We start from the raw sequence: 23,364 nt of genomic DNA, 5'->3' as shown, positions 1-23,364 counted from the left end.
CTGAGAGAGGCTGGACAGAGCTTGTAGGCCTGTAAGGCAGGTCCTCCCCAGACATCACCGGCAACAACGTCGCCTATTGGCACAAACCCACTGTCGCTGGACCAGACAGGACTGGCAAAAAGTGCTCTTCACTGATGAGTCACGGTTTTGTCTCACCAGGGGTGATGGTCAGATTCGTGTTTATCGTCAAAGGAATGGGGGTTACGCCGAGGCCTGTACTCTGGAGCGGGATCGATTTGGTGGTGGAGGGTCCGTCATGGTCTGGGGCGGTGTCACAGCATCATCGGACTGAGCTTGTTGTCAATCTCAACGCTGTGCATTACAGGGAAGACATCCTCCTCCCTCATGTGGTACCCTTCCTGCAGGCTCATCCTGACATGGCCCTCCAGCATGACAATGCCACCAGCCATACTGCTCGTTCTGTGCGTGATTTTCTGCAAGACAGGAACGTCGGTGTTCTGCCATGGCCAGCGAAGAGCCCTGATCTCAATCCCATTGAGCATGTCTGGACCTGTTGGATCGGAGGGTGAGGGCCATTTCCCCCCCCCCCCCCAGAAATGTCCGGGAACTTGCACGTGCCTTGGTGGAAGAGTGGGGTAACATCTTACAGCAAAAACTAGCAAATCTGGTGCAGTCCATGAGGAGGAGATGCACTGCAGTACTTAATGCAGATGGTGGCCACACCAGATACTGTCTGTTACTTTCGATTTTGACCCCCCCCTTTGTTCAGGGACAGATTCAATTTCTGTTAGTCACATGTCGGTGGAACTTGTTCAGTTTGTCTCAGTTGTTGAATCTAGTTTGCTGAAAATAAACGCAGTTGAGAGGACATTTATTTTTATGCTGAGTTTATAACACTTGAAATGTATCTTTTCTAAACCTGTTGAGTGCAATGTTCATTATTCATTTCTAATAGTTTCAATTTGTTTATTCTCAGTTGTATTTCTTCATTTCACTTGTTTTGGCAAATGTAAACATGTTTCCTTTGAATTACCCTGGCTCACAAAGTCAAAATGGGAGAGGGAAATAGCCTAACATCCTTGTCATTGAGTGTAAAAGGAATATGTGCATTCACTATGCCATAAAGACCAAAGCAAATAATGATAATATTCGGGGGGTGCTTATTACACACACACACGTACTGGATAAATAAATCGTTTTTGCATATCCCAAGTTCCCGAGACAACTGCAGGGAGTGGGGTCACGGCCAAGGTCACCTGCCACTGGAGCAATTAGGGTTAAGTGCCTTTGCTTCACCTCGTTGACGCCGGGATTCGAACCACCGACCTTTCGGTTACTCGCCCAACGCTCTAACCTATCTGCCGCCCACATCTAGGTCTGGTTATAGTAAAAGCACTTGTGCTGATGTAAAAACTTTGATTCCAGGGGTTGTTAGGAAACATATCCACCAACCAAACCAGCATAACAATATTTTAGGTGTACATAATGTGAATCTGCTGCAACAGGATTATCTAGATTTACCTGTGTATGGTATGACCTACATTTGAATGAAGGAAACCCTTTCCTATATCGCCTTCACATTTTTGTATTAGGCCAGTAGGCTGCTATCAAAACCAAATAAGAGTGATTCACATTAGGCATGAGGGTCGGAAATAATTTCTGTATTCGATTAGTATCATGATTTAACTTTTGACTGGTACTGTATATCAAAAAATAACTAATCCTTCCAGGGTTTCTTCATTTTTACTACATCGTAGAATAATAGTGAAGACATCACAACTATGAAATAACACACATGGAATCATGCAAACAAAAGAAGTGTTGAACAAAATCTAAATATATTTTGTATTTGAGATTGTTCAAAATAGCCACCCTTTGCCTTGACATTCTCCTATCCATAGAAAACGAAGAGCACTTACGGACTTCCATTCTGACAGCCTGACAGCGTTTAGCAGGGCCGGCGTCGTTTGCAGCCTCACAGCTGTAGTCTCCTGTATCCATCTTAGAAGCAGACGGAAACTCCTGCAGGGATAGAACGAGGCGTTTACAAGCGCTGATATGAAATTTAAATAAAAAATAAAAAAGGGGAAACAATTGAAATAAGAGACTTGACGTTGAATACCACACAGTACTGCTGTGTTAGCCTGGTACCAGATGTATTTGTGCTATACAGCCAACTATGGTCAGTCTGTTTGACATCCCAATGATCATAGGAGTTAACTATACAGCACACGTGTTATTAGCCGTAGCCTATTTAGCTAGCTCAAACCAGCTAAAATGCCATGATGGATATCAGAAATTGGCTTTGATAAAGTACCCAAACAAAGCCAAAGTAGAAGGGGACACCTTGCTACTGTGTCAGTGGATGTTAAAAGTTGACAGCACTGGAGTTCCTCGGGCACTAAATGCAAGTGTTCGTAAAAAACAGAGTAAGACTGGAGACTACAGGGTTGCTGAAGGCGGTGAACGTTTACAGCCACCATTGTGCACATCAGTCGTCGTGATCCTTCAAACTAATTACTCCAGGCAACAGATCTTTACACTGAAGTCAGTGGTCCGCAGTGCATCGAGAAGTTGGTGTGACAGCAACAGATCTTTACACTGAAGTCAGTGGTCCGCAGTGCATCGAGAAGTTGGTGTGACAGCAACAGATCTTTACACTGAAGTCAGTGGTCCGCAGTGCATCGAGAAGTTGGTGTGACAGCAACAGATCTTTACAGTGAAGTCAGTGGTCCGCAGTGCATCCAGAAGTTGGTGTGACAGCAACTTCGAAAAGCATTTGGTAACAGTTCAGTGTCAGCGGCACTAACGCGCCACCAGCTCCGAGCAAATGACAACGTTATGCAAGTACAACCCTCCGGCAATACGTGGTAGACAGTACAGTAGGCCAGCAGGACAGAGGAGAAAAAAACGGCATCGTTCTGACATGTCACCAAGAACAGAGAAGGCAATAGCCAACTGGTGGAGGCCCTGTGTGCCCTTGACACAGAGAACCATGACTTTATAGAAGGTGAAACCGCTGCTGGATCTAAGCAACACCCGATTTGGTGGAAGCGGAGCTGTCGCGCGCCAGTTTTTGCAAACTGAAATCGCCCGCTAAGGCTCCAATGTGCCATATCACAGCGTGTTGCTGAACTCACGAACACCATGATTATCCATGTTTGACGCATGCCTACTGTTTACTGTTAACGAGCCTGTATCGATCTGATATTTGGCTTACTAAGCCTACTTGGTATCGCCGCTTTGTTCTGTTCGCATTCATTCGTTTGCATTAGCAGTTATGTCAGTATTCTAAGTCAAACTGATATTCATAAATAACTAGGTTACTACTTTCCAATGCAAGAACCCCCCCCCCCCCCCCCCAAAAAAAAATTTGTGCCCCCTCACCGATTTCAACTGCCCCCTTAGTCACTTTATCCCGGCGCCGGGTCTGGAAACACCCGCAGCAGGGAGCGCACCTGGCCTGGGGAGACCATCAGCTGTGCCATGGCTACCAGTGATGGGCACACTTAAGGGATGAATGGTCTCTAGACAGAATTGGCTATTGCTGCTGTCAGATTGACCAGATTATTATTTCCAATAAGTCTTAAATACTATAGCTAGAATGCAGTATTACTTTTAAACGTGATCCTATTTTATTTTCAATTTCATTAAGCAGTTCATGCATCTATATTTGTGCGCAGGCCAGGTAGCCTATAGGCCTACTTCTGTGTGTGCGCGTCCCTTACTCAACATTGACAGGAGCGCTCAAAACAAAAAAATAACTAAATTCATAAATGGAATGAAATTAATCAAAACTTGTTTCTCACAAGTGTAGCATAGGTTGTGCATTCTGCAAACAATGTGTCCACTCCGACAATGAGAACAGGAAGACTGGAATAATAATATTGAATGCATTAAAATAAATGACCGTAAATAAAAGTAAAACATTGTAGATTTGAAATTAACAGTAAATGCACTACTGGTGATACAGCATGTAAAATGGGGAATTGTTATACACTAACATTCAAACAATTCACACCATGAAGTTGTGAAACAATGACTGCACAAATTGGTGGGGAGTGCGCACATTCTGGAGAGAGAAGTGCTTTGTGCATTTGGGAGAAGCATGCATTGGCCATGCAGCATTTATGGTGATATGGCCTCAGCAGAAGTCAGGCATACTTATTGCGCTTCTTGGAGCAATGCAGACCTGTTGTCAAACAGTTTGTGTTTATACAGGATTTTTATTTAACACCCCTACCTACCGTTAACCAAGCATGTCAATGCAGGGACCTCCTCTTTGTTACAAAATTTGGGAGGCGCATGGCGATGCTGTACAGAGCTGGACTTGGACTCTGCATGCCTATTGAGGCTCCGCAACTGCGTCACACCCTCCGACTACATTTTCGGATCAAGCATAAATTGGCTTTTAGTTTAGGCCCCCGAAATGGATTAGTTCACCAAGATGGGAGCAAATATATATATCTAAATAAAAATTGGTCGACCAACAGCCTAAAGACCAAAAAAATTGACGTCAGCCCTAGTGCACAAGTAAAGAAATGTCACACAGTACGCTTTTAGTTGATGTTATAGGCCATCAAGCAATTTAGCTAGGTAGCCTTACGTTAACTTCCTCACACTTGGCTGGTTCATTTTTGCCATTAAGCTAGCTAGTTAACATGAGCCTACATATTGAACTTCAAATTGTCTCAGGCCAGTGGCACAATATGAAATGTATGGTTAAATCAGAAAATCGCCTTCATAATCATTGGCCTGTACAGAGAAGTCAAGAACACAACGGCCAATTTAGCAAGTTACTACTACAGCAGGACAACACAAGCAGACCAGAAACTGACACGTTTTTCTGACAATGACATTTTGCTTTAGATGTGATTTGATTGGTGTGAAGCCAAATCCAAACTGGCCTCCCGTGAGGGAGGTTTTGCTGTGCCAGGACAACCCACAGTTGAGCTCAGCTCAACACTGATTGGCAAATTAGCCAATCATTTTAACATGTTTAGGAAACACCTTGGTAAAGTGAACTGGCTCCTATTAGGCAAGTCAGAGTAAAGAAAAGATCTAGCCCTTGGTTTAGTCATTAAATCAAGGAAGGCCTTTAAGAAATAAATAAATATTTCAGGACCCTGTCTTTCAAAGATGATTCGTAAAAATCCAAATAACTTCAGTTTTATTGTAAAGGGTTAAAACCCTGTTTCCCCATGCTTGTTCAATGAGCCATAAACAATTAATAAACATGCACCTGTGGAACGGTCGTTAAAACACTAACAAGGTCACAGTTATGAAAACGTAGGACACTAAAGAGGCCTTTCTACTGACTCTGAAAAACACCAAAAGGAAGATGCCCAGGGTCCCTGCTCATCTGCGTGAAGATGCCTTAGGAATGCTGCAAGGAGGTATGAGGACTGCAGATGTAGCCATGGCAATAAATTGCAATGTCCGTACCGTGAGACGCCTAAGACAGCGCTACAGGACAGACAGCTGATCGTCCTCGCAGTGGCAGACCACGTGTAACACCTGCACAGGATCAGTACATCCAATCGTCACACCTGTGGGACAGGATGGCAACAACTGCCCAAGTTACACCAGGAACGCACAATCCCTGCCTCAGTGCTCAGACTGTCCACAATAGGCTGAGAGGCTGGACTGAGGGCTTGTTGTACGGCAGGTCCTCACCAGACATGACCGGCAACAGCGTCACCTATGGGCACAAACCCACCGTCGCTGGACCAGACGGGACTGGCAAAAGGTGCTCTTCACTGACGAGTCGCAGTGGTCTCACCAGGGTTGATGATCGGATTTGCGTTTATCGTCGAAGGAATGAGCGTTACACCGAGGCCTGTATTCTGGAGCGGGATCGATTTGGTGGTGGAGGGTCCGTCATGATCTGGGGCGGTGTGTCACAGCATCATTGAACTGAGCTTGTTGTCATTGCAGGCAATCTCAACGCTGTGTGTTACAGGCAAGACATCCTCCTCCCTCATGTGGTACCCTTCCTGCAGACTCATCCTGACATGGCCCTCCAGCATGACAATGCCACCAGCCATACTGCTCGTTCTGTGCGTGATTTCCTGCAAGACAGGAATGTCAGTGTTCTGCCATGGCCAGCGAAGAGCCCAGATCTCAAACCCATTGAGCACGTCTGGGACCTGTTGGATCGGAAGGTGAGGGCTAGGGCCATTCCCCCCCCAGAAATGTCCGGGAACTTGCACGTGCCTTGGTGGAAGAGTGGGATAACATCTCACAGCAAGAACTGGCAAATCTGGTGCAGTCCATGAGGAGATGCACTGCAGTACTTAATGCAGATGGTGGCCACACCAGATACTAATTTACTTTTGATTTTGACCCCCCCCCCCCTTTGTTCAGGGACACATTATTCCATTTCTGTTAGTCACATGTCTGTGGAACTTGTTCAGTTTGTCTGTTGAGTCTTATATGCATACAAATATTTATACATAAACGCAGTTGACTGAGAGGATTTTCTTTTTTTGCTGAGTTTAGTAAAACCCAAGATCATTCTGACTTCCTTTTATATAAAAAGGGCTCAAGAGGAATGATGTTCAGAAAAAGATAACAGCCAAGAGGGAGAACAAAAGCCCCAAAAATGTATTCTAAGAATTAGGATGTAGTAACTCTGCCAAAAACAAATCTAATAGTATTGCCTAGACATTATGAGTGGGCTGGTTTCCAACAAAACGGTGGCTAATGAATGCAACTCATGTTTTACTTCTGTTGCCAATAAGTTGGTTAGCAACTTACCCACCACTTGTTTGGGAATTAACAACTCAAGAGCTACTACGCCAACCCAACTCTTTTCTTCTTTAAAAAGTGTTTATGTAGCCAAGGTAGCTAAAATGCTAGTGGAGCTTAACTGCTCCAAAGCCACTGGCGTGGATGCTATACCAGCAAGGTCGTTGAGACGCAGCAGTTCAAATTGCCCCATGTATTACTCACGTAATTAACCTCTTGAGCTAGGTACATTCCCAAACGAAAAATGGCCAGTCATTAATTTGCACAAGGGGCGAGTGAGACCAAACATGGGAACTACAGGCCAGTCTCCATCCTCACTGTCAAGACCAAAATCTTAGAATGTGGTTCATGAGCAGCTCTACTTGTATGTAAATCTCATTCATTAATTCCAGTCAAGGTTCATAAAATCATACTCTACCGACTCATACTTAAAAATGTCCACATAAGGAGATTGATAATGGTGCCGCTTGACCTCAAGTCTTTCGATAAAGTTAATCATAAAATTCCTACTTGCCAAGTTAGAGGCTCCGGGTTGGGAAGTACCACTCTTGAATGGGTTGTATGCATGCATGTCCTACTTGCTAGGGAGGGAACATGAGGGTGAAGTAAATGGTTTGCCCTCCAAGGCCAAACCCATAAGCTGTGGAGTGCCATAGGGGAGCGTGCTAGAGCTTCGGTTATTCCTGCTGCACATGCAGTACCAGTCAAAAGTTGACAGCTACTAATTCCAGTGGTTTCCTTTAAATTGTATTATTTTCTACATTGTAGAATAGTGAAGATGTCAAAACTAAGAAATAACATGGAATCATGTGGTAACCAAAAGTAGTGTTAAATTAAAATATTTTATATTTGAATAATGTCAAAGTAACCACCCTTTGCCTTGATGACAACTTTGCACACGCTTGGCATTCTCTCAACCAGCTTCATGCATTTCAATTAACAGGTGTGCCACCTTGTTAAAAGCTAATTTGTGGAATTTCTTTCCTGCTTAATGTGTTTGAGCCAATCAGTTGTGTTGTGAAAAGACAAGATAGCCCTATTTGGTAAAAGACCAAGTTCATATTATGGCAAGAACAGCTCAAATAAGCAAAGAGAAAAGACAGTCCATCATTACTTTAAGACATGGTCAGTCAATTCGGATAATTTAAAGTGCAGTCGCTAAAAGTAACTGGCTCATGAGGACCGCTACAGGAAAGGAATTAGAGGGCGACCGATTATGATTTTTCAACGCCGATACCGATTATTGGAGGACCAACAAAAGCCGATACCGATCAAATCGGACAATTATTTTGTTTTTTGTAATAATGACAATTACAACAATACTGAATGAACACTTATTTTAACTTAATATAATACATCAATAAAATCTATTTAGCCTCAAATAAATAATGAAACATGTTCAATTTGGTTTAAATAATGCAAAAAGTGTTGGACAAGAAATTAAAAGTGCAATATGTGCCATGTAAGAAAGCTAACGTTTAAGTTCCTTGCTCAGAACATATGAAAGCTGGTGGTTCCTTTTAACATGAGTCTTCAATATTCCCAGGTAAGAAGTTTTAGGTTGTAGTTATTATAGGACTATTTCTCTACACAATTTGTATTTCAAATACCTTTGACTATTGGATGTTCTTATAGGCACTTTAGTATTGCCAGTGTAACAGTATAGCCAGTGTAACAGTATAGCTTCCGTTCCTCTCCTCGCTCCTACCTGGGCTCAAACCAGGAACACATCGACAACAGCCACCCTCGAAGCAGCGTTACCCATGCAGAGCAAGGGGAACAACTACTCCAAGTCTCAGAGCAAGTGACGTTTGAATCGCTATTAGTGCGCACCCCGCTAACTAGCTAGCCATTTCACATTGGTTACACACCAGCCTAATCTCGGGAGTTGATAGGCTTGAAGTCATAAACAGTGCAATGCTTGAAGCACAGTGACGAGCTGCTGGCAAAACGCACGAAAGTGCTGTTTGAATGAATGCTTACGAGCCTGCTGGTGCCTACCACCACTCAGTCAGACTGCTCTATCAAATCATCGACTTAACATAACACAGAAATACGAAACTTAGGTCATTAATATGGTCGAATCCGGAAACTATCATTTTGAAAACAAAACGTTTATTCTTTCAGTGAAATACGGAACCGTTCCGTATTTTATCTAACGGGTGGCATCCATAAGTCTAAATATTCCTGTTACATTGCACAACCTTCAATGTTATGTCATAATTACGTAAAATTCTGGCAAATTAGTTCGCAATGAGCCAGGCGGCCCAAACTGTTGCATATACACTGACACTGTGTGCAATGAACGCAAGAGAAGTGACACAATTTCACCTGGTTAATATTGCCTGCTAACCTGGATTTCTTTTAGCTAAATATGCAGGTTTAAAAATATATACTACTGTGTATTGATTTTAAGAAAGGCAATGATGTTTATGGTTAGGTACAGTCGTGCAACGATTGTGCTTTTTTCGCAAATGCGCTTTTGTTAAATCATCCGTTTGGCGAAGTTGGCTGCAGTTGTTAGGAAGAAATAGTCTTCACAGTTTGCAATGAGCTAGGTGGCCCAAACTGCTGCATATCCCCTGACTGTTGCAAGAGAAGTGACACAATTTTTCCTAGTTAAAAGAAATTCATGTTAGCAGGCAATATTAACTAAATATGCAGGTTTAAAAATATATACTTGTGTATTGATTAAGAAAGGCATTGATGTTTATGGTTAGGTACACGTTGGAGCAACGACAGTCCTTTTTTGCGAATGCCACCGCATCGATTATATGCAACGGAGGACACGCTAGATAAACTAGTAATATCAACCATGTGTAGTTAACTAGTGATTATGATTGAATGATTGTTTTTTATAAGATACGTTTAATGCTAGCTAGCAACTTACTTTGGCTTCTACGGCATTCGTGTAACAGGCAGGCTCCTCGTGGAGTGCAATGTAAGGCAGGTGGTTAGAGCATTGGACTAGTTAACTGTAAGGTTGCAAGATTGAATCCCTGAGCTGACAAGGTAAAAACTCTGTCGTTCTGCCCCTGAACAAGGCAGTTAACCCACCGTTCCTAGGCCGTCATTGAAAACAAGAACGTGTTCTTAACCGACTTCCCTAGTTAAATAAAGGTGTAGAAATATAATAAAATTGGCAAAATCGGTGTCCAAAAATACTTGAAATCGGCCAAAATTTAAAAAAAAAAAAAATTTAAATAAATAAAATAAAATACAAAAATTGGCCATTCCGATTAGTCAGTCGACCTCTAAAAGTTAACCAAGTTACCTCTGCTGCAGAGGACAAGTTCGTTAGAGTTACCAGCCTCAGAAATTGCAGCCCAAATAAATGCAGAGTTTAAGTAACAGAAACTGTTCACAGGAGAGACTGAATTAGGCCTTCATGCTCAAATTGCTGCAAAGACATTACTACTAAAAGGACACCAATAAGAAGATTTGCTTGGGCCAAGAAACACGAGCAACATACATTAAACCAGTGGAAATCTGTCCTTTGGTCTTATGAGTCCAAATTAGATTCTTGGTTCCAACCGTCGTGTCTCTGTGACGCAGAGTAGGTGAATGGACGATCTCCGCATATGTGGTTCCCACTGTGAAGCATGGAATAGGAGGTGTAATGTGTGGGGGTGCTTTGCTGGTGACACTGATTTATTTAGAATTCAAGGCACACTTAACCAGCATGGTTACCACAGCGATACACCATCCCATCTGGTTTGCGCATAGTGGAACTATCATTTATTTTTCAACAGGACAACGACCCAACACACCTCCAGGCTGTGTAAGGGTTATTTGACCAAGGTGCTGCATCAGATGACCTGGCCACCACAATCAGCCAACCTCAACCCAATTGAGATGTTTTGGGATGAGTTGGACCGCAGAGCTTAGGAAACGCAGCCAACAAGTGCTCCTCATGTGGGAACTCCTTCAAGACTGTTTGACAAGCATTCCTCGTGAAGCTGGTTGAGAGAATGTCAAGTGTGCAAAGCGTGGCTAATTAGAAAAATAGAATATATTTTGACTCGTTTAATACTTTTTTGGTGACTACATGATTCCATGTGTGTTATTTCATAGTTTGCATCTTCACTATTATTCTACAATGTAGAAAATGCAAAAATTAAGAAAAACCTTTCAATGAGTAGGTGTTCCAACTTTTGACTTGTACTGTAAATGATATGAAGGATGTTGGACGGACCCCAATTAGTCAACTGTTTGGTCAATAGGCTATTGGTCGACCAAGATTTACATTTCGTATTCGAGAAGTAGCACACTTTATTATTATTCGTTTTTTTTTTTTTAAATGGCACACGAGACACCTGTCTGAGTCGCACCCATGTGAGTGAACTAATCCATTGTGGAGGCCGCGTGGATGGCACAGTCCAAGAACAGGCTGCACGTCTCAATGTGACTCCTGCCAATTTGTGCACTTTCATTGTGTGAATTGTTAGACTTGATTGTTAGTGTATATCAATTCCCCCATTACATTTACCGTTAATGCCTATAATTTGTAATCTACAATGTTTGTTTATGTGAATCTGTTAATGCATTCAACATTATTCCGGTCTTTTGCCGTTCTCATTGTCAGAGTGGAGAGGTTGTTTGCACCGAGCACAACATATACTACACAAGAGAAAAGCTTTGGTTTATTTCATTCCATTTACGAGTTGTCAATTTAGTCATCGTCTTTTGTTCGGAGCACTACTGTCAATGTTGAGTAAGGACGAGCACGCATAGAAGTAGGCCTACAGGCTACCTGGCCTGCGTGCAAATGTAGGTATATAAAACATACCCTGATAGTATTTCTGATTGGCTTAATGAACCACCACTAATGACCTGTGGAGCTTCTCAAAGTAATGTTTTACCTCTAACAGCAAGCAAACAAAGTATGTTATTACATCCAATGAGAATGGATGATATTGTCAATGTGTTGTTGTTTTTTTTATCTTTCCAGCCCTCTCCCTTTCAATAACCACTCAGCATGAAGGGGAAAAAAATGTCTTGAGTGGTGATTATGGTTCATTGCTTAGCTTGCTAGCTACATGTCTTGGCAAAAGACTACACGTGTCCATTTTAATAGAACGTCAATGCGACAACTGTTAGCCAGTTGGCTTGGGTGCTTGACTGTTACGACAGAACGCTCGAATCAACCCTTAGAGATGGGTGCGGCTAAAGCTTAAGAGGGTGTGAATAATGCTGAATGGTGTATACAAAAGGAGAGCTCTCCAGTAGGTACCAAAACATTCAAAAGGTCATGTTGTCAAAAGTGAGTTTACAAGTTTATCAACATTCAAAGCAGAATTACTTTCCCATTGTTCCTCAAATGCAGTGTATGATATACCATTTTGTAGCCCCTGTGTGTGTCTGCTTTTATCCAATGTAAAAAACACAATTTCAAACACCATTCCATTTTTGCTACATTAGATCGAATCAAGGCGGTCGGTCACATACGCCAAACACTATCATGAAAAGAGGACCACGATGGATATAAGCAGACTGCTTACCCTCGACAATTCTTAAATCAAGTGCATAATTGTGTACGTGTACACAAAACGTTTTGTTCCCATGTGCTGCAATGAATATGACCCAGGTTAATGTTGTGTAGGCCTAGCAATGAGAGTTGGGTTGAATAGGATGCCGCAACACTGACCAGGTTGCCATTGAGAGTGTTGATCTTGTAGGTGTAGTTCTTGAAGGCAGCGAACTTGCTGGGGTCCTCCGGGAGAGGGTTATTGTCTTTGTACCACTTGTAGGTAGGGGGAGGTGACCCCTGGGCATCATAGCAGGAAAGCAGCACGCTATGCGCCGTTGTCACAGAGGCTGGGACCCTACACATAGGCATGGATGGAGGCACTGCAGGAAAACGGAAGATAGTGTTACACTGACATCTTATTGTCGTGGTATCCTGAGTCAATTCACACAGGGTCATAGAATTGTCACATTACAAGGGAGTTTCTATCCTGTGTATAACATTTACAGGTAATATAATTTCTCAGTTGAACTCCGACGAAGATAATCCCTCAAAGCAGTGTCTAGCTCTTATGTAATAATAAACCCGGGTAGTTTGGGTCCTAGATGCTGATTGGCTGAAACAGAATTTCAGCTGTAGGTACATCAGATAATATACCACGAGTATGACGCATAAAACACTTGTTTACTGTTCTATTCATTTTAAAATAGCAATAAGGCACCTCTGGGGTGCCTATAAGAACATCCAATAGTCAAAGGTATTTGAAATACAAATTGTGTAGAGAAATAGTCCTATAATTCCTATACCTCAGCTCAAATAATATATTTGAGGTTAGACACTTTGATTCCATGTGTTATTTAATAGTTGATGTCTATTATTCTACAATGTAGGAAATATAGAAGAACCCTGGAATGGAGGTGGTGTGCAAACTTTTGACTGGTACTATATAATGTTTTGTAAATATTATTTTCTCCTAACCCGACCACCCCTCCCCTACTTGAAGTTAACTAATGGAACACTTAGGCTTCCCCTTACAGTTTATGCATACGATATACATTTTACAGAGTGCATTTTACAATAGTGATCTTTAGTTTGTTTTTAATCCAATCCTTCAGAACAAAAACAAGCTTAAATATATATTAGACAGTACCAAATCAAATTATCTAATGAATGTCTCGGAGTAAAATCTGCAGAGCTGGCACGTGCGCACACACACAAAAATTCTAAGTTCTGAATCCGGCGTCATCAGTTCATAAAACTTTAAGTATTTTGCAATCTTTGTGGCACAGCTGGCAATTCATGTCTTTAAATTAAACTGGTATACTTTATTAATCACAATTTCCTTTAGCCAATTTTAGTCTTTAATGCATGGCCGACCGACAACTTCTTTACTCTTCCATTTCTGCAGTAATGCTGCAATTACTTGGTTGTAAATTTGGGTAGAGCAGATATTTCCATATTTTTGTTAGCTGCATGTGTGACTTAACTCCACCAGTCCTATTTCTTATATTGTTGACAAAAGATTTAATTTATTCCAAAAGTAATGTTTGTTTTTATCCATTAGTATATTAGAGTTTAACCATAATATTTTTTCTGTCTTTCCTGGTGGATTAAACTGAAATAGCAACCAACTTTCTAGAGCTTGTTTTGAGAAAAAAATGCGATATTTGAGAATTCATTTTTAATAACCGAAAGTGAGAGGTTGTAATCTGAATAAAGGGGGAAAAAGGCCATTCTTGAACATGGGGCGAGATATTTTTAATCTGATAAAGAACAACTTCAGATACAAAAGATATGCATATGACTCATGCCTTTAGTGAGGTTGAATGCTTTAATAATATTTGCCCTTCGAATTCATATTCATTATATAAATAGGCCCGTCCAATTGTGTCTGGCTTTCCGTTTCCAAATAATATATATACTTTTTTTTTCTTCATAATTAAAAAAAAACTATAAACAAGTTGCTAGGTATAGGCAAGGCCATACGTAAATAGTTAAACTGGGATATGACTAAAGAGTTAAATCAGGGTGATTTTTCACACAAGATGGACAGGTATTTTCCATTCCATGGTAGCAAGTTCTTATTTATTTTTATGCTAACTTTCTATTAAAATATATTGTACCGAGATCATATCCTGAAAAATTAAGACTGAGTATGTCCACAGACAATTTTATTGGTAAACTACACGGTAATGTAAGTCAAATTTTTGGTGATCTAATATGTAATAGTACACTTATAATTTCATTGTAATCCAGAGCGGTTAGAAAAGTATCTAGATCCTCTATGACGCTGTGGAGGAAAATTGTGGATATATTAGAAAACTTGAATCTGCATACAATGACACCCTTGTTTTTAAGCCCTGGATATCTAGACCCTTGGGATTGTTTGATATGATTTCAATAGCTCACATTTCAATGGCCTTAATACATAGATACAGTGCATTAAGAGAGTATTCAGACCCCTTGACTTTTTCCATGTTACAGCCTTATCCTAAAATATATATTTTAATGAAAATCCTCAATCTACACACACTACCCCATATTGACAAATCGAAAACCGGTTTAGACATTTTTGCAGAACCCAATGGTCTGACAGAGCTCCATGATTCCTCTGTGGAGGAGAGACTCTTCCAGAAGAACATCTCTGTAGCACTCCACCAATCAGGCCTTTATGGTAGAGTAGGCAGACGGAAGCCACTCAGTAAGAAAGGCACAACAGTCAGCTTGGAGTTTGCCAAAATGGCACCGAAAGACACTCAGACCATGAGAAACAAGATTATCTGGTCTAATGAAACCAAGATTGAACTCTTTGGACTGGAGGAAACCTGGCACCATCCCTACAGTAAAACATGGTGGTGGCAGCATCATGCTGTGGGGATGCTTTTCAGAGGCAGGGACTGGGAGACTAGTCAGGTTCGAGGGAAAGAGGAACTGAGAAAAGTACAGCGAGATCCTTGATGAAAACCTGCTCCAAAGCGCTCAGTACCTCAGACTGGGGTGAATGTTCCAACAGGATAACAACCCTAAGCTAACAGCCAAGACAACGCAGGAGTGGCTTCAGGTCTCTGAATGTCCTTGAGTGGCCCAGCCAGAGCCCGGACTTGAACCCGATCGAACATCTCGAGAGACCTGAAAATAGCTATGCAGTGGAGAGGATCTGCAGAGCAGAAATGGGAAAAACTCCCCAAATACAGGTGGACCAAGCTTGTAGCTTCACACCCAAGGCTGTAATCACTGCCAAAGGTGCTTCAAAGTACAGGGACTGAATACTTAAGTAAATATGATTTCAGTTTAAATGTTTCTATAACTTTGTAAAATTCTTAAAACCTTGTTGCTTGTCATTTTGGGTTACTGTGTGTAGATTGATGAGAATTTTTTCATCCATTTAGAATAAGGCTGTAATGTAACAAAATATGGAAAAAGTCAGAGGGTCTGAATACTTTCATAATGCACTGAACATAATTTCAGTCCATTGTACAAGAGATTATCCAAAATTGAAATATTCCAGGCATTTATATAAATTCCAGTCGTACTTCAGTCGTAATTCCAGTCAAAAGTATTTTTAAAGTCAGCTATGACTACCAGGCCTGGTTTCCCAGATTTTTCAGTGTTCTATTGTTTATAGTACTCGTCTTATTTTATCTCCTGTGTATCGTCCATGTAAAAGAACCTGGCTAATTAAGAAAAATATCAACAATACCTTTTTAATTCTATGCGCCATGCATTTTGCATGGATTTCTGGATCACAACACTGCAATGTAAGGGGCCTCAAAAAAATGTATGACTGGATCTTTATATGCAACACTTGGGTCCCGTTTCAGTAATAATGAAAAATCAGGCCTTGTTGAGTATCTGATAATCTACAATTTGTATAGGAGTGGTTAAAACAACATGCTAATAACAGTCCTCTAGATTGTACTTACCTAAAACGGTGAGCTTCACTTTGACCTCCCCAAACTTCTGACTACCAGACACGGCACAATAATACTCCCCATTATCGTTCCGCGTCACGTTAATGAACCTCAGCACCCCATCAAACATTTTGACACGGCTGGCATACGGTGCTGAGAGAGGGAGGAAACGTTATACTGGAGGAATGGCCAGTCACTCATTTGTAGGGATAACAAAAGTGTTCGGGTTTGAATAGAAGAATGGTCTAACCGTTAACGTGGATGAATACACAAGCAAATAATCACAAGTCCTACAAATACAAGAGCCATACGTAATGCATTTCTTTGGAATAAACAAACCGTCTGAAAAGTTGATGTACTTACTGGTAGGTTTCCCATCAAAAATGACATGAGTTGTAGAGCCCTTCATGTCCTTAAACTTCCACTCAACTCTGGCATTTGCACCAAAGTCAGCAGTGTGAGTGCAGGTAAGATCAGCACCTGTAGAGAACAGTCTGATCAGTTTAAACCACAAAGCTGCGGGACAAACACAATTAAACATTCTCAATATAATATTCTGTATTCCTTCCTTGCAACAGACCACAGAAAACATGCCAATTGATAGCTCATTTCCATTCTCCACGACTAACCTTCATTTTCTTTAGCCCTCACATCTGCATTGCTGGTTGTGACTGTGAAGGCACAGTCTATACCTGGGGAGAGAGAAGTAGAGAGATCAGAGACATTAAAGATGTGAAATTACTTGAGGGATGCATTGCATCGTCGGTTTTCAAACACCAAGTGCTCAAGTCTTAACTCCACCATCTACCATTAACATAAACACCTGCCGAGATGACTGTTTTGGTTTCCGCTGAACTCTAAAGCCTTTCAATTTTAAATCAGGGAGTCATAATGACCTGCTCCCCTCTAAAGCCCTAAGAGCATGCCTGGTGATGTGCCAACCAATGGCCTGAAGCACACAGGGTGTGGACTTCACGGGTCTGGGGTAGGAAAAACTGTAGTTGACCCTCGGATCCGGGTCAGGTCCCGTTCTGTGTCCTCGGGTCTATGTAACTACAGCTGATAGGCTATACAGAGCCATGGTTGGGTCTAGAACATTTCTTTTTGCACGAAAGTGAATTTATTGACTTAACTTATTTGAGTAGCTTGGATAAAAAGGTGCCCAGAGTAAACTGCCTGCTACTCAGTCCTAAAAGCTAGAATATGCATGTAATTAGTAGATTTGGATAGAAAACTCTGTAAACACAGTTGCGCAGGCTGTACACACTTCAACAGTGTCATTCACAATAACTCAAATTTCCGGCTGCATCCCCTTTGTGTGCCTGTAATGCCACCTAAAAAACATCCATGCCTTTTGCGGCCAGTGGCCGTTGTATAATAATGATTTTAATTCCCTTCTGCGTGCCGAAGCATTGCTCACTCACATGGCTCGCCGTGACCGGATCACAGATTGAAATATGTCTTATTGTTCTATGGATGTATGAATTTGAAGCTTCCGCTTAGCGTTTCCACTCACTACCAAATATGGTAATGAGGGGAAGCCCAGCGGCCGCAGTGAGAGTAGATGGATTTTGGCCTACATCCCGCACATTCTCATCGATGAAACATTTTATCTAAATACAGTTCCCCAAACTAGAATCTTATGACCAGAGTTGACAATTTCGTAGACTTTAGCCTTTGCCAAAGTTTGAAAAACAAAAGTGCATTGTTTAGGAGTGCAAAAGCAAATTGAGTAATTGCACATGTGCACTTCAGAGTAGGCATTCCCCAACTGAAACATGCAGATTTAAGCTACAACGGGACAATTGGATCTCGCAAACTCATGCTTGGATCTGCCCACCTCCTTGCTTATGCTGCCCACTATGACTTATCTGTTCTCAATGGAAATGACAGGCTGTTGTCCATCTTGATTTAGTTATAAAAATCTTTGATTGGGTCTCTGAGGCTACAAGTGAAGACACATCGGGGACACAACTGAGTGCATCCTTATCCAGATCCGAAGCGCATATTGAAGATATTGGAATAACTGTCCACATGTTATTATTTTTTTCCACCAGCCAACAAGATGAGTAGGGTAACTGTAACCAACGCACTTTTGTACATCGCCTTGGTCTGTAATATTGACCTTATTTTAGCGCCCCAAAAACATAATACTTCCAGGTCAACTGTAATATCAATACCATTGTAAAGCACAATTTCTCCCCTTTCAGCAAAATCAACGACGAGACCTTCAAGATGCCCATCTCTGCATGATTGAAGGAAATAAGCTCCTTCGGGTCTTTTAAAAAAATGGTAGGTGGGGAAGTGAAACCTGTGTGATAGTGAAAATTGTGGAGAAACTGCTTTTTTCACCCGATCTGTCCAACTTATCACCTCTAAAATGTAAATAAAACAGTATAGAGTTTATTTAATGTGATAATACATACCCATTTGAAGGTTTGTGTCGAATTTGAATAAGGTTTTTAGGGCGGTGCTAAAAGCTTAGAATTAAACAGTGGCTGTCGCGGCTTTTGAAAGTCTTGATGGATTGCAGTGATGACAAAATGAATGCATTCAGCTGTACAATTGACTAGGTATCCCTCTTACCCTGTCCCTTTGTTTTTAATATGCAAGAGAGAGAAAGGCTACCCCTGGTGGAAAGAGGCTGTAAGGCACAAAATGAGTTGCAAATGCACGCTGTACGTTACGTCGTGACACTTCACGATGTAACGTACTGCGTCAGAGGGGTCCGGTTTTTTTCCCCTTCATCATTTCTCAAATTAGGTTATTACCGTGTCAATCCACGCAGAATCGAAAATAAACACCCCGGATTTAGATGCAACAGTCGCTACAGTCCCATTAATTTTCATTTCAGCCTCATTTGAATGCTGCAGTTGTGCAAATTTGTACAGAATGGGGTTAGTCACCGTTTCTAGCCCCCCCCAAGAACAATGTCTAATTGCTTTTTGTCTCAAAATTGCAAATGGGGACGAAGGTCACGCTAAGAACAATAAAACATGGAAATAAACAGCTAAAGTTAACACTAGGTATTTGATGAAATGTTTTTAGAGCACAACTCATGAGCCCACCTCCTGCACTGCTCACACCTAATCCAGTCCCCACCTGGAACTGAACAGGGGGAGAGATGCCAATTGAAAACCTCTTAAAAATAGCTAGCTATGATTTTTAACTTAATGAGAACTTGTTCACACCTGGTTAAATTAACAACTGTGACTTGGCCAAGATTAAGAAAAGCGACAAACAGTTACACCTAAATGTAAAGTCAATAACACAGCAGAAAGATCTTTGTACCGTGTGTGCAAATGTAGAAGAGTATGGAGGTAAGGAAATAAATGGGCCATAGAGGCAAAATAATTACAATTTAGCATTAACACTGGAGTGATAGATGTGCAAGTAGAGTAACTGGGGTGCAAAAGCGCCCCCCAAAAAACAATATTGGGATGAGGTTCTTGGATGGGCTATTTACAGGTACAGTGATAGGTAAGCTGCTCTGACAGCTGATGCTTAATGTTAGTGAGGGAGATATGGGTCTCCAGCTTCAGTGGTTTTTGCAATTCGTTCCAGTCATTGGCAGCAGAGAACTGGAAGGAAAGGTAGCCAAAAAGGTGGTGTTGGCTTTGGGGATGACCAGTGAAGTATACCTGCTGGAACACGTGCTACGGGTGGGTGTTGCTATGGTGACCAGTGAGCTGAGGTAAGGCAGAGTTTTACCTAGCAAAGACTTATAGATGACCTGGAGCCAGTGGGTTTGGCGCCGGATATGTAGCGAGGGCCAGCCAACTAGAGCATACAGGTCGCAGATGGGTAGTATATGGGGCTTTGGTGACAAAACGGGATGGCACTGTGATAGCAAACTGGATGTAGTCTGAGTAGAGTGTTAGGGGCTATTTTGTAAAGGATCGGTAGGTTAGTCAGTTTTAAAAGGGTATGTTGGCAGCATGAGTGTAGCAGGCTTTGTTGTGAAATAGGAAGCTGATTCTAGACTTAATTTTGGATTGGAGGTGCTTAATGGGAGTCTGGAAGGAGAGTTCAGTCTAACCAGACACCTAGGTATTTGTAGTTATCCACATAAAGTCAGAACCGTCCAGAGTAGTGATGCTAGTCGGGTGGGTGCAGCCAACAATTGGTTGAAGAGCATGCATTTAGTTTTACTAGCATTTAAAAACAGTTGGAGGCCACGGAAAGAGTATTGTATGGCATTGAAGCTTGTTGAGATTTGTTAAGTGTCCAAAGAAGGGCCAGATGTATACAGAATGGTGTCATCTGTGTAAAGGTGGCTCAGAAAATCACCAACAGCGACATCAATTGATATATACAGAGAAAAAAGTCGGCCCGAGAATTAAACCCTGTGGCACCCCCATAGAGACTGCCAGAGGTCCGGACACCCGGCCCCCCGATTTGACACACTGAACTCCAGCTGAGAAGTAGTTAGTGAACCAGGTGAGGCAGTCATTAGAGAAACCAAGGCTGTTGTGTCTGCCGATAAGAATGTGGTGATTGACAGAGTCGAAAGCCTTGGGTTATGATATCGTTTAGGACCATGAGCGCGGCTGAGATGCACCCATGACCAGCTGGGAAGATTGCATAGTGAAGAAGGTACGGTCGGATTCAAAATGGTCGGTGATCTGTTAACTTGGCAAGGTCTTGAACAGTTTGGGTCTAGAGTGCCTCCCCCTTTCAAGAGGGGGATGACCGCAGCAGCTTTCCAGTCTTTGGGGATCTCAGACGATACGCAAGAGGTTGAACAGACTAGTAATAGGGGTAACAACAATTTCAGCTGATAATTTTAGAAATAGAGTGTCCAGATTGTTTAGCCTAGCTGATTTGTAGGGATCCAGATTTTGCAGCTCTTTCAGAACATCAGCTGTCTGGATTTGGGGTGAAGGAGAAGCAGGGGGGGTCTTGGGCAAGTTTCTGCGGGGGTGCAGAGTTGTTAGCCAGGGTTGGGGTAGCCAGGTGGAAAGCATAGCCAGCCATAGAGAAATGCTTATTGAAATTCTTGATTATCGTGGATTTATCAGTGGTGACAGTGTTTCCTATCCTCAGTGCAGTGGGCAGCTGGGAGGAGGTGCTCTTATTCTCCATGGACTTTAGTGTCCCAAAGCTTTTTGCAATTAGTGCTACAGGATACACATTTCTTTTTGAAAAAGCTAGCCGTTGCTTTCCTAACTGACTGAGTATATTGGTTCCTGACTTCCCTGAATTTGCATACCACAGCGGTTATTCAAGGCTAATGCAGTAAGCCACAGGATGTTTTGTGCTGGTCAAGGACAGTCAAGTCTAGGATTAACCAAGGGCTATATCTGTTCTTAGTTCTACGTTTTTTGAATGGGGCATGCTTATTTAAGATCGTGAGGAAGGCACTTTTAAAGAGCAACCAGGCATCCTCTACTGACGGGATGAGGTCAATATCCTTCCAGGATACCCGGGCCAGGTCGATTAGAAAGGCCTGCTCGCAGAAGTGTTTTAGGGAACGTTTGACTGATGAGGGGTGGTCGTTTGACCGCAGACCCATTATGGAAGCAGGCAATAAGGCAGTGATCCTGGTTGAAGACAGCAGAGGTGTATTTAGAGGGCAAATTGGTCAGGATGATATCGATGAGGGTCCCCATGGATTTGGGGTTGTACCTGGTAGGTTCCTTGATAACTTGTGAGATTTAGGGCATCTAGCTTAGATTGTAGGACGCCAGGGTTTTAAGCATATCCCAGTTTAGGTCACCTAACAGTAGGAACTCTGACAGTAGATGGGGGGGCAATCAAATCACATATGGTGTCCAGGGCACAGCTGGGGGCTGAGGATCTATAACAAGCTGCAACGATAAGAGACTTGTTTCTGGATAGACAGATTTTTTTTAAAGGTAGAAGCTCGAATTGTTTGGGCACAGACATGGATATTATGACAGAACATCTCAGATGGCTGGGTAAAATGGCTAAAAAATAACAACTATAAAGCTATCAGTCACCTAGCCCTCACCTTCCGATCTAACAGGTCCCAGACCTGCTCATTGGGATTGAGATCCGGGCTCTTCGCTGGCCATTGCAGATCGCTGACATTCCTGTCTTGCAGGAAATCACACACAGAATGAGCAGTATGGCTGGCCGCATTGTCATGCTGAAGGGTTATGTCAGGATGAGCCCGCAGGAAGGGTACCACATGAGAGAGGAGGATGTTTTCCCTGTAACGCATAGCGTTGAGATTGCCTATAATGACAACAAGCTCAGTCCAATGACGATGTGACACCATCCCAGACCATGACTGACCCTCCACCTCGATAACGCTCATTCCTTCAACGATAAACGCTAATCCAACCCTGGTGAGACAAAACTGTGACTCGTCAGTTTAGAGCACTTTTTGCCAGTCCCATCTGGTCCAGCGACGGTGGGTTTGTGCCCATAGGCGACGTTGTTGCCGGTGATGTCTGGTGAGGACCTGCCTTACAACAGGCCTACAAGCCCTCAGTCCAGCCTCTCTCAGCCTATTGCGGACAGTCTGAGCACTGATGGCGGGATTGTGCGTTCCTGGTGTAACTTCACACATTCTACAGTCACAAGACGATTTCAGATGGACCTATGGCATGTCAAGGGAACTGTAGCCTACCGTTTAGATGGGTTAAATGAAAACTGAAATCCTGGACGACTAAACAGAATAACCTACTATTTTGGGGCAAATTCCTGATGATACTAGTCCCTTGCAAATTGACATCCCTGTTTTGAGAGAAAATGTCAGAGTTTCAGGTGTTGCTCACAGTTTGAGCAAGGAAACTGATTCGATAAATTGTATGAATGGCCTACATGAACCTACTTTCACAGTGAATGTTTGTTTATACGTTTTGTGGGAATGAATTGATCACCGAATGCATCATTAAAACAATATTGCACCCCTCACTTAAATCTAATTTTATTTGTCACATGCACTGTGAAATGCTTACTTACAAGTCCTTAACCAACAACGCACTTAAGAAAAAAAAAATTTGTAAAAAAAAATAAACACAAATAGTTAAAGAGCAGCAGTAAAATGACAGTAGCGAGGCTATATACAGGGGGTACCAGTACAGAGTCAATGTGCAGGGGCACCGGTTAGTTTAGGTAATATGTACAAGGTAGAGACTCGATATTGAGCTCAGGGGCATCCTGTTCCCATTGATCATCCTTGATATGTTTCTACAACTTGGAGTCCACCAGAGTTCAATTCAATTGATTGGACATTTGGAAAAGCACACCTGTCTATATAACAAGGACCCACAGTTGGCAGTGCATGTCAGAGCAAAAACCAAG

At 42.1% G+C, this 23,364-nt stretch overlaps 1 protein-coding gene across 1 annotated transcript in view; it reads right to left on the bottom strand.

Annotated features, from left to right (window-relative positions):
• Nucleotides 1-23,364, bottom strand: part of f11r.1 (F11 receptor, tandem duplicate 1) — a 36,913-nt gene that overhangs the window by 3,137 nt on the left and 10,412 nt on the right. Inside the window, exons 2-6 of the mRNA XM_055942930.1 lie at nt 16,719-16,781; nt 16,453-16,569; nt 16,102-16,242; nt 12,359-12,561; nt 1,881-1,983 (exon numbers count right to left, since the gene is read on the bottom strand). Coding sequence (XP_055798905.1) covers nt 1,881-1,983; nt 12,359-12,561; nt 16,102-16,242; nt 16,453-16,569; nt 16,719-16,781 — 627 coding nt within the window. The remainder of the gene's footprint in view (nt 1-1,880; nt 1,984-12,358; nt 12,562-16,101; nt 16,243-16,452; nt 16,570-16,718; nt 16,782-23,364) is intronic.

The sequence above is a fragment of the Salvelinus fontinalis genome, chromosome 13 (assembly GCF_029448725.1).
Source record: "Salvelinus fontinalis isolate EN_2023a chromosome 13, ASM2944872v1, whole genome shotgun sequence".
Lineage (NCBI taxonomy): Eukaryota > Metazoa > Chordata > Actinopteri > Salmoniformes > Salmonidae > Salvelinus > Salvelinus fontinalis.
Note: the sequence above shows the minus strand (reverse complement) of the source record. Positions and strands in the feature narration are given on the sequence as shown.